The sequence below is a fragment of the Octopus sinensis genome, linkage group LG6, assembly GCF_006345805.1.
Source record: "Octopus sinensis linkage group LG6, ASM634580v1, whole genome shotgun sequence".
NCBI lineage: Eukaryota > Metazoa > Mollusca > Cephalopoda > Octopoda > Octopodidae > Octopus > Octopus sinensis.
Genome location: NC_043002.1, coordinates 34,023,537 through 34,035,847, shown reverse-complemented (window position 1 = coordinate 34,035,847; position 12,311 = coordinate 34,023,537). Strand labels below are relative to the sequence as shown.

Here is a 12,311-nt window from a genome sequence, read left to right as displayed (position 1 = left end):
AATTGTACCAGAAAAAATTCCGAAAGGAATGGCTTAAGATACCAGTGTTTACTAAGTGGTTGTGTGAAGTACCTAGTGACCAATCTAAAGCACATTGTAGATATTGGAGATGTAATATGTTGGCAAAATATTCTCTTTTAGTAAGCCACTGTGAAGCCAAGAAACATAAGGCATCAACTCCACAACAAATAATTCCTCTTACCAATTTTATTAGAACCAAAAATGATAAGACATCTATGCTTGAAATAACAGCATGGAGATATTGGGTTAAGAAAACGATTGCTTTTGTACAATGGTAGGACGTCTGTTATGTTTACTGATATGGCTTCAAATTTCACGGGCAGTTCCCGATTTTTCCCATCGAAGAGTCTTTTAACCCAATATTTTATTTATGTGTTATTATTTGTAACTTTGCCTACTTCGAGTCTCCTTGTTAAAAACGATATATAAGTAGATATTTAAGTGTTGGGTATGTTCCTAGTAGTCAGCCAATGAAGCACGTTCACTGACATAATTCACGGTATTAATACAATTATCGCTAGATCTCCATCGGAAATTCCTCAGTGTGCATTGAGTATATAATGATAGAGACATAAAATGGAATACAAGAGGAACTTTATTGTTCACAACAATCTTTTCGATGTATCTTACATCGATCCTTCATGGGTGGGATACTGTACAACTAGTTGTGGTGCATCTCTCGGTGCAGAGGCATCTCCTCAGGTGATGTTATAAGGGGTATCTCGTTAAATGAACTCTGTTTCATTTGGTTTTAATACAGCATGTTGTTAGTGACAGTATGTCTAAGCTGTTAGGTGAAGGACATATACATATATATATATATGTATGTATGTATGTATGTGGAGGCGCAATGGCCCAGTGGTTAGGGTAGCGGACTCGCGGTTTCGATTCCCAGACCGGGCGTTGTGTGTTTATTGAGCGAAAACACCTAAAAGCTCCACGACGCTCCGGCAGGGGGTGGTGATCCCTGCTGTACTCTTTCACCACTCTTTCTCTCACTCTTTCGTCTGTTGGCCTGCTCGCTTAGCTAGCGGGTGGCGTCATTCAAAGGCTAAAACAATGCGAACGCATTGTGACCAGCGATGTGTAACAACATCTGATGGTCTGGTCGGTCACATGATCACGTGATATATATATATGCCAAGGGTTTAAGGGATATTTGCATCCTAGTTCTCCAGTTTATACCAGTATTCAGTGAAAACTATATACTTTAGTTTAGCATTGATGTGTATTGGTATTTAAATATTTATGAATGAGAAAAGAATCTTTGAATAAACTGATCTCTATAGGTTAATTTCCCCATTTTCTTCTATTTTCTCATTTATCTATCTATCTATCTATATATATATATATATATATATATATATATATATACATATACATACATACATATGATACATTTATGCTATAAGTATTTGTACATGTACTTATTCCACAATTAATTATTCTACTTAATATATTCCACTACATTCTGTTATTATCTTTTATATTCAACTTATTTAGAGGTATGATGCATTCGGTTTTAGTCTATTTACTTACTACTGCATGCTAGATTCGTAGCTATACTCATTGCTAACTTTCACCTTAATGACAGTATCCCTTTACATTGCTTATACGGCTCTCATGAGCCACTCATCTATCCTTAGCTTCCGCTTTGACCACCAGATAAGTTGAGCGAGGTACCCTGTCAAAGGCTTTCTCCTTGTAAACAAAAGCCAAGTACAGAGGTTTTTCTTTTGGCTAAGTACTAAATTTAATTGACTTAAAAAAGAACATCTTGTATTATATAAATGTTTGAAAAGGCCTTTGAGCAATGTATGTGAGAAGTTAGAAAAAATATGTAAGGTGATGTTAAATGAAAACAAAGACAAAGACATTACTTTAATAAGATGTTTAAAAATTCTATATTATATTGTGAAAGAGCTCACAACACATTAGAATGGACTATTGGTAACACATTATTCTGTACTCTTTGATTATTTTCTTTCTTATATTTGAACAAAGGAATGTTTCCCAACATATTATAGGATCATTAAAAAGAACCTATGTAACTTAATACAATATCTTTTCTCTGTTTTAATTCATTGACATCACTTAACATATTTTGCATAACTTATAATCTGCATTGCTCAAAAGATTTTTTACAGACATTGCAATGCTTCAATCAAATTACAATACTCATGTATCTTATGTCATTTTGCTCCTTGCCATATTTTATGATATCTATTAATCATTTTATAGTTTTTGATCCCAGCTACAGCCATATTCTTAACCCTTGAGTTCTTTTACTCCCAACTGCGATTAAAATTGCTACATGCTGTGTTGCTTTTAATCTCACCTGCAACCACACTTCTATCCATTCTACTACTCTAATGGAAGAGACAGTTTGTTGTTGTATAGTCCCAGACTGTGAGAGAAACAGATAGAGATTTTATGTAATAAAAGTGCTTGGCTTTAAACAAGAAGTAAAACAACTGAAACAAGAGCAAAAATATTTGCAGATAAATACATTTATTTCTTCAATTTTATAATGCATATGTCATTATCACAAGGAATATATTGAGGATATACTGGGATTATATCAACTGAGGAATATTTGCTGATTTCTTCAGCTCTGGAACCTTATTTCAAGATATGGAATGGAAACTCATCAAGTTAAAATCAGAAAATCAGCATTAGAGTTCCAGAACTTAGAACATTTATTGGAATTTTAAGGCAGTTTCTATTTTGTTTCAAAATTTGTTGAAATTCTAATCGAAGAGTGGTTTGGTCAGTCTTAACATGATTATCAAGTGTCTCAATTTTAAACAAGAAAATATTTTCTATGGAAACGAATTTGAAAAAAAAATAGTTCAATTTCAGTCAGAGTGGGGTTTTGTATAGAAATATATAAACACCTGACTGTTGAATAGATTGACTCAAATTTGATTATACTGTGATGTGGAAGAATTATCATGGGATTATAATCTATGCATAAGATTATTGATTTTATATACTGATTTTAAATATTAATCTAATGACATATATTTTGTGGGCATGAGAAATGTGAGTTCTAATATTTATACCTTTTGCAAAAGCTTAATTAGTGTAAATGAAATGAAATGGATTTGACCAGGGAATGAAACTATTACATTTTCTTAAGGAAAGAAACTATTACATTTTCTCAGCTTTTCAGTCTTCAGTATCAGCAAAGTCATCTAAATTCTTTCAGTGTCAATCAAACAATAAGTTCGGAATGTTAGTGTAGTGACTGATCATAACAGTGCATTTCAATTACAAGTCATAAATAGTAGTATTATACTTACATGTCTTAAGTATTAGTCATAGCCATCAGTTTTAATTGTGAAACTCTAATCTACTATCAACAACTTGAAGTTCATAACTTATAGTTTTAATGCAACAGATTCATGAGGTTTCATATTAGACATATCCTTGTAACATTGTTGTGCTATGTTATAAATTTCAACTGGTTACACATACAATCATCTTCAGGCATTTCATTATTATTGCTTAACCCTTTAACATTTAAACCAGCCATTACCGGCCCAGATATTCTACCTGCTTTATGCTGAAACTGGCTGGATTCAGCCTCACATACCTACCCTACAATGTCATTCTAAACTTAAACGATCACATCTTCAAAATCTTGAAGTAACAAGATACAGCATGATTAATTTTTTAAAATGTTAATAAATAAGCATTACATTTGATAAATTAATCTGAATAATTTACAGGGTTAATCTGTACACTATGTGTAACGAGTGTTGTTGTTAAACTATAGGTATCCAATTAACGACTTGATTTCATTTGCCCACTTTATTCTCATAGTTTTAACAGACATACATTTCATATGTCTACCATAACATTTTTTTTACAAACTTGCAATTACTTTGTCATTAGTTTGTTTCTTTAATGGTTTATGCAGAGAGGAAATCATGACTCTTTTGGGTGGTCACTGAGACTGATGGCAGGAAGGAGTGAATTATCTTTAAACCATTGACTTGGCTTGATGGTTTGATGCTGGTGTCAAACAATGAATTGAGTCTACCACCCAACAACATGAACACTCCCTTAAAGAGGTTCCAGATACCTTTCCTCCACCAAAAATCACCCACTAAAGCTCTAAAGAGAGGTATGAAGTCCATACATAATTATCTCCCAACCCCACTACCATCACACACATATATAGTAAAACCTGTATCTATGTGCGTATAAGAAATTAATATATAGACATATTTGGCTAAAGACTGAACCTTCATATGAAGTTTAAATACTTATTCCACAGATGATTAAATTTTAGCCTATGTGAACTAAAAGTTTGTGAGTTCAAGCTGCACAAAGTCTATTTTCTGATTGTTAATAATCATTTTTGTTCATATATGTATATAGGAAGCCTATATTTTAAAATGGTGTGTAAAATAGTAGTGGTGAGGTTTATGAATTTTTTACTCTATAAATGAAATGATGTGGTTCTAAGTAGGAACTGACACTGTGTCAGAGACAAGGCTTAGAGAGAACACACCACTGTACCATGGTATGTCACTTGAACATGGTCAATGGATGTAATGTAAATATATCGTATATCACAGAGGTTTCAGGTATAGAGAGAAGCTTTTTTGTTGTTGAAGTTCACATAGAAATCCCACGTAACTGGTATATGATTGGTCCTATTCCAAGCAGATCAGCCAAGTGATCAATCAAGATTGAAACATTCCTTTGCAGTGCCCTAAGATCTGGTGCCAGTTGCCAACATAGCAGAGTGCCCAGGAAAACAGGGGTACCAAGGATACACCAACAGATAAAAGAAACAACACCTTTATGGTTCTCTGTCCACTGAGGCTGAAAAAAAGACAATAAAAATATCATATCAATGATTGGATATAAAAACAGATTTTCTTTCATAACTACATGATGATGAATAAAAAACAGTGTATCTGAATAGACAGACATGGTATGTAGATATTGAATGATCCATTCAATATCTACACATTGTGTAGACAACAACTGAACAAACAGACAGGGAGACATCATCAACTGAACAAAAAGGCAGATAGACACAGTGTGTAAATACTACTTTGATTGACATTGTATGTAGATATTGACCGAACAGATAGACACAGTGTATGTACTATCATCATCATCATCATCAACATCATTTAACATGTTTTCCATGCTGATATGGGTTGGATGGCTTGACAGGAGCTGGCAAGCCAGAGGTCTACACCAAGTTCCACTGTCTGTTTTGGCATGGTATTCACGACTGGATGCCCTTCCTAATGCCAACTACTTTACAGAGTGGACTGGGTGCATTCTAACTACATTTCAAGGCCATACCAGCACATTACATCTAATGCTATGTATACCTAGTTTTGCTCTCAAATCATTTACACTCTGTCGTATGTGCACACTGACATTACCTATCCATTGAAGCATGCTGGCTTCATTTCCGTCAAGTCTTTGCATGTCCGTATATATATATATATATATATATATATATGAATTAGAGAAGAACCACCATGAAGCAATTCAATAATGATATACTTAAATCATACCATATAGAAAAAAAATTAAAGATACGATAAAACATTTACCTAAAACTAAATAAAGTACTAAATAATAAATAGTATATAATTATTAGACTACACATGTTTCGTGGCTATAATTTCAAATTGATAACAATAAAATCAATTCAATTCAAATATAGTCACTCATCATGTCTAAGATAAAAACAATAACACTGTGTACATGTTGATAGCATTTACTGGATAGGTAGATAGATATGATGTGTAGATGCTAACTGGATAAATACAAGTGCAGATGCTTGACTAGATATATAGACAATATTTACATATCCAATAAACATATTAGTTTGATAGATAGACAGACAGAATGTAGATGCTGACTGTTCAAGAATATGTGTCACACAGTCCAGAAATCGAAACCACAATCTTACAATTAGGAGTTCAACACCCTTACCACTAAGCCACACACCTCCACTTCCTTCGACTGCTCTTCATCTGATCTTCTTCAGCTCTCCAATGATTATTGACAATGGTGCAGCTTAACAAATGCATACCACTCAATAACATTAACATGCATTGAAGACAAAAATACTTGAAGTTACATACTGCACAACCAAACATTCACACCACATAAAACATACTAAAGAAAGCAAAACAAAACACAAACATATCCAGAGCAATCCCAGGTACTACATTTGGGTAACAAAAAGACACAACAACAATGATACACAGACAATAACATAAATCCATCATGGAATATGCCTAGACCCAGCCTAGGGCTCTAATACCTCTATCACAGACTATGAAGAACACAAAACTGTCCACTTCACATCATCATAAGTTGTACAAAGATCACCTACAAAACAAACATATGTGAAAAGTAAGAGGAAAGAAACACACAAGTGGCACATTTTGTTGCTGTCGTTACCTGTACAACTATGTCCCGCTGCTATAACCACATGTAGGATAGTTACCCCATCAACATGTAGCTATGGGCAAGTGAAACATGATCAATGATAAAAAAAAGTACGTACTGTATAGTATATTACCTGGGCAGGGACATGAAACGACACACAGACAACCAGAAAACTATTATGGCAAGACCAACAAATTCTCTGTAAATATAACAAAAAACATGGTTTAGAGAAAGAGCCAATGGATAAGGAGGGGGGGGGGGGCGATGAGAAGTGAAGAAAGATGAGGAAAGGGTGAGATTGTGAGGTGTGTGAATGAGAATGTGCAGAGATGGAGTGGAATGGAACAGAGGTGTGTGGGTATAAAATGTGAATCAAGAAATGTGGAGCAAAGGGAGAGAAAAGTGAGAAGGTGGAGAGAAGGAGAAAGGAAGAGTAAGTGAAGATGTGAGTTGAGGTGAAATGGAAGAGTGGGGGTTGTTTCAGTGAAGATGTTAGGTAAAGTAGAGCAAGAGAGAAGAATGAGTGTGGATGCATGCCTGTGTATGAAAGTATGCGTATATGTACATATGTCTGCATATCAAATGAAAGAAGATAGATAATTCAGAGAGAGAGTAAGAGAGGAAACTTGAAGAGATTTGGCTACTGTTTCTAGCAGGTGAATCAAATTAATGAAGTGAAAGGACTTTGGTGGAGAAAATTGGGAAAGAGGGGAATTAGGTGGGGGTGGGGTAACTTTGGCTAGAATAATTAGAGATTTTCAAATTTCTTGTCACTTAACCCTTTAGGATTTAAACTGGTCGTATCAGGCTCAAAACATTCTGTCTGTTTTATGTTCAAACTGGTCAGATCCAATATCTTGCACTTACCTTACAATGTAATTCTAAAAATAAAACAATCACATCATTGAAATCTCAAAAGTACAAGATAATGCATTATTAATTCAAAACAATGTGAATAAATAAGCATTACATTTGATGGAGTGAAGGTACATGGCCTAATGGTTAGAACAGCAGACTCACGGTCGAGGGATCGCGAGTTCAAATCTCAGACCGGGCGATGTGTGTGTTTATGAGCGAAACACCTAAGCTCCATGCGGCCCCGGCAGAAGGTAATGGCAAACTTCTGCTGACTCTTTCGCCACAATTTCTCTCATTCTTTCCTCCTGCATCTTGCAGCTCACCTGCGACAGACCGGTGTCCCGTCCAGGTGGAGAACCTATATGCCAAGGAAACTGGGAAACCGGCCCTAATGAGCCAGGTATGACTTGAGAAGGAACAAACAATTTGAATACTAAAGGGTTAATTTAAATGAGAGTAAGAGAGGTAAGAGTGAGGAAAGGAGTTAGAGGTCAAGAAGTGAGATAGAAGACATGTGACTGTGGGTAAAAGAGACCAGAAGATATAGACCAGGTTTCAAATTATGACTGAGTTTGGTGTGAAGGGTGGGGAAGGTGGGTGAAGTGGAAGAAGTTCAAGGAAGATAACCTCTGAACTTTGTTGTTGATATTGTTGCTTAGCCCAAAGTCAACCCTGAGTGAGCAGACCTAAACCCATATACTCTTTGTAGGAGTATGAACACTACATTATCAAATTGGGTGTAACCAGTTAAGATATTGGACTGTTAGTTCACAGACCTTCAGTTCACATCTGTAACCAGCACTTCACTGTATACATATGATTCTACACTCACTGTTTACATGGAATTGGGGTCTATCAACAAAATGATATCTTTTATGATTCAGTCAGTGATGGAAAGGCTCCAAACTTTTTGATTTTTTTTTTTTTGAAGGTCTTCCAGACCGGGGGAATGGAAACAGGAAATAGGCACACTGTTCAATACTTTCTACAAAATGAAATCCACTAAAAACTACCAGGTGCCAAGTGGTGGCATAATCATGGTGTAGCTGCAGACAGATATGGTAATTCTGACAGGGATTCACAATTTCCATCTACTCAATTTCACTGCCAAGTTTGGGCTAACCTGGGGGTTATGATAAAGACACTTACCCAAAATGCTGCACAATGTGACAGAAGCCAAAACCTCATGGCTGTGAAGCAAACTACATAACAACACAGCTATGCTTAATCAGAGGCAGATTTGATCTTCCACTCCCATGTCGGTGACACATAAGAAGCACCCACTACACTCTGTAGAGTAGTTGGCATTAGGAAGGGCATCTAGCTGTAGAAACCAAGTTCCTTGGCTTATCAGTTCTAGTCAAACCATCTGACCCATGCCAGCATGGAAAACATACTAAATGATGATGATGATGATGGAATAAGTGGGTGACATAACCTTTAAGAGTTCTTCATGGTTTAGACGGTATTTAACTTATATTGTCTCAGGAGTTCAGATAGTGATGAGATGAAGAAGAGAGGGGAGTGTATATGAGTGGTGCATTGATGGGGAGTGGAGTGGAGTACCAATTGCTGGGGACAACAATGATTTAGTACAAGGGTGGATGTATGGCTTATGCATGTGTGGGGTTTTTGAGAGGAGAAAATTTAAAGGAGACACAGGAATGAGGAGAAAATTTCAGCTAGGGCAGCTAAGAAATTTTAAAATGTGCATGTGTTTGTGTGCACGCATGAGTGTACATGTGTGTATGCATATTCATATGTGTGTGCATATGAGTGTATGCATGTGCATGCAAATGAGTGTATGTGTGTATGTATGCAGAAGATCACGAGGTGATTTGAAAGGTTCTGTTAGCAAAGCAGTTGTGACAGGAGAAAATACGCACCGTCCTTCCTCCACTCGAAGTGGGTTGGAGAATTTATCATTGTAGACTTCATGTAGGATGATAAGTTGGTAGACAGAGAAAGCACAACACATCAGCAGGTGCACCAACGCCAAATTCTTCCAATATTTATTTTCTGCAATTACAAACAATACACTCAGGCTGCTGCCTACCATTTCACAATTGTTATCTTTGCTATCAGTTTGGGAATATTCTTAATTCAATGAAAATTTGGGAGGAATTTACCAACTGCTATGTTAAATATTACTCCATAAGAAAAGACTATTATAGAAAGAATATCATATTATTGAGGGAATACAATTATATACCAGTTTACTAATATTTTAATAATATAGCACTTGTTTTTATGGCAATAGAACAGCAGTACTATAGTGGTACAATGATATAGTCCTTGCATCTATAGTAACAGAATAGTAGTAATATATTCGGTTGACAAGAAAGTAATTTCGGTTTTTTAGTGTGAAAAAAAGGCATTTCTTTTTTCATACAAAGAATGAACTTTAATTAATTATATATTTTCCATTTTATTCAATGACTTTTGCCATCTTTTTGGCAACTTCACAATTCCATGTTCATAGACCTTCTGGTCCTTAGCCAAAAACTGAAGCAAATGCGATTTCAGGTCATCATCATTATTGAAAGTTTTACCATTCAAAGAATTTTACAAACTTCGAAATAAATGATAATCTGATGGTGCAAGGTCAGGGCTATATGGTGGATGTGACATCATTTCCCAACCAAGCTCCGATATTTTTTTACGAGTTAGCAAAGGCATGTTGTGGTCTAGCATTGTCATGATGAAACACGATTTCTTTATGATTTGCCAATTCTGGCTGTTGATTGCTTCCTCTAGTTTCATTAGTTGTTGTTAGTAAACATCTGAATTGATTGTTTGGTTCTTTGGAAGCAGCTCAAAATACACAACACCTTTGTAATCCCACCAAATTGACAGCATAACTTGCTGTTATTTTTTCATTTAAGCTTTCAATGTGGTTTGTGCTGGTTCATTATGCTTGGAGCATGGTCGTTTTCAATTGATGTTATTGTAGACAATCCATTTTTCATCACCAGTGATGATTCGGTTAAAAAAGAGGTGGATTTAATTGCGTTTGAGATGCATAGCACAAACATTGATTCATTGAGTTAAGTAAATCTCTTTAATTTATGTGGAACCCAAATATCAAGCTTCTTAACGAGTCCAAGACATTTTAAGTGATTTTCAATTGTTGTGTATGATACATTTAACCTCTCTGCAATCTTTCATACAGTTATATGGCAATCAGATTTAATTATGGCTTGGATTTGGTCATCAACTTCAGTAGGTAGACCAGAACATTGGTCATTTTTGAGTGAAAAATCTCCAGAACAGAATTTTTCAAACCATTTCTGACACGTGCGTTCTGTTAAGCAATCAACACCATAAACTTCACGTATCTCTTTCTGAGCCTCAGCAGCTTTCTTGCCTTTACAGAAATAAAAAAAGCAAAATATAGCAAAAATGCTTGTTTTTGCACTCCATGTCAAAATTGACATTGAACTAACAGTTGTAAACAAAAAATTATGTGCAATTTGCTTCTAAAGTAAACTAAAAGTAACAGCTATCAAATGTCAAAAGGGAAAAATCATAACATTGACAAAAGTCACTAAAAAAAATTGTAACTCTATCTATTTATGAAGAATGAAATTACTTTCTTGCTAACCCAATAGTAATACAGTGATAGATTTCTTGTTTCTGAAGCAATAGAACAGTAGTACTATAAGTGGTATGGTGATATAGTCCTTGTTTTAATAGCATAGACCAACGAGCAACAGTAATGGTTGTATTGTAATATAATGACGATGGTTATATAATAATAATAATAATAAAACAGTTGCACAGTAATGTTATATTCTTTCTTTCTTTACTTTTTTAATGGCTTCAGTCATTGAATCTGGCCTTCAAGGGTTTAGTCAAACATATCAATCCAAATTGTATTTATTTTATCAATATCTATTTACGAAACAGTTAAGTCATTTTTTCACATAAATAGACATAATGCTATACACTTGTTCAAACCATCACACACACACACATGCAGAGTTACATATACAGACATAAAAATACACACACACACACATACATACATACATACCCGTAATATTAGTGTCAACAGCAATGAGAATAGTCAGAATGGCAGGTAACAGGTAGACAGGCTGTGAACAGAGATAAAAGACATTGATATGATAGATGAACTCTCCTGTGTCTTTATTGCTACAGAAATACAATCCTTCTGTGCCAATTAGTTTAGAGAATAATAAAGTATTTGGAAGATTTTAGTGAAATAATTGATATTTTCATGATCACGACTTTAGATCACGACTTAAGCAAAGGTTCAGAGTTAAAATTATGATATTTTGATTTAAATACAAACATTTTGATATTGATAGTTATATATAATATATATATAATATATAATAGTTATATATAATATTTAAAAAAAAAATTTTTGTTGTTTTTGTAAAATCTCAGAAAATAATTGAAAAATTCACATTTTTTGTCAAATAATTTTGTTATATTCGTCTATCTATCCAACTATAAACATTTTAAATATTTCACTAACTTTTTGTTATAACTTGACAAAGTCAGTCTCAGAATACTTAGTATTAAAAGAATTAACCTAATCCTATTAATGAAGTCACTGATTGATAGAACCAGTGTGAGTTACACTAAATGTTTTTCAGTATTTAGTTACATCCCTCCAGAGCTGGTACTCAATTTCCTTCAGCTGTCAACTTTGCCTTTCATCCTTCTAAGATTGATGAAATAAGTACCAGTCATATCCTGGAGACAATTTAGTCAACTACAGCTGTCATCCCAAACCTTTCACTTTGTGCTTGAGTTAGAAATTATATAACAGTCATCACATAGAATTGACTTTGTAATATACCATGCTTTTGCTAATAGGGTACCATATAGTCATTAGTAGACAGAACTACCAGTCCTTGATCCAGCAGAACAACTAAGATGTGACCATTTGTGGGAGGCATGGCTGCACCAGTAACTGGACTGATAGTCATTGCAATAGAGTGGGCAGAATAGAAATTATATGA

At 34.7% G+C, this 12,311-nt stretch overlaps 1 protein-coding gene across 2 annotated transcripts in view; it reads right to left on the bottom strand.

The window, feature by feature from the left end:
• Positions 1–2,513: 2,513 nt before the first annotated feature.
• LOC115213414 (transmembrane protein 220) overlaps positions 2,514–12,311 on the bottom strand; it is a 32,058-nt gene continuing 22,260 nt past the window's right edge. The window contains exons 4-7 of one of the 2 annotated variants that reach the window (XM_029782375.2): positions 11,354–11,414; positions 9,204–9,336; positions 6,593–6,658; positions 2,514–4,860 (exon numbers count right to left, since the gene is read on the bottom strand). In XM_029782375.2, coding sequence (XP_029638235.1) covers positions 4,719–4,860; positions 6,593–6,658; positions 9,204–9,336; positions 11,354–11,414 — 402 coding nt within the window. In that variant the 3' untranslated portion in view covers positions 2,514–4,718. Of the gene's footprint in view, positions 4,861–6,577; positions 6,659–9,203; positions 9,337–11,353; positions 11,415–12,311 lie in introns of both variants that reach the window. The other variant, XM_029782377.2, reaches the window with a different exon arrangement.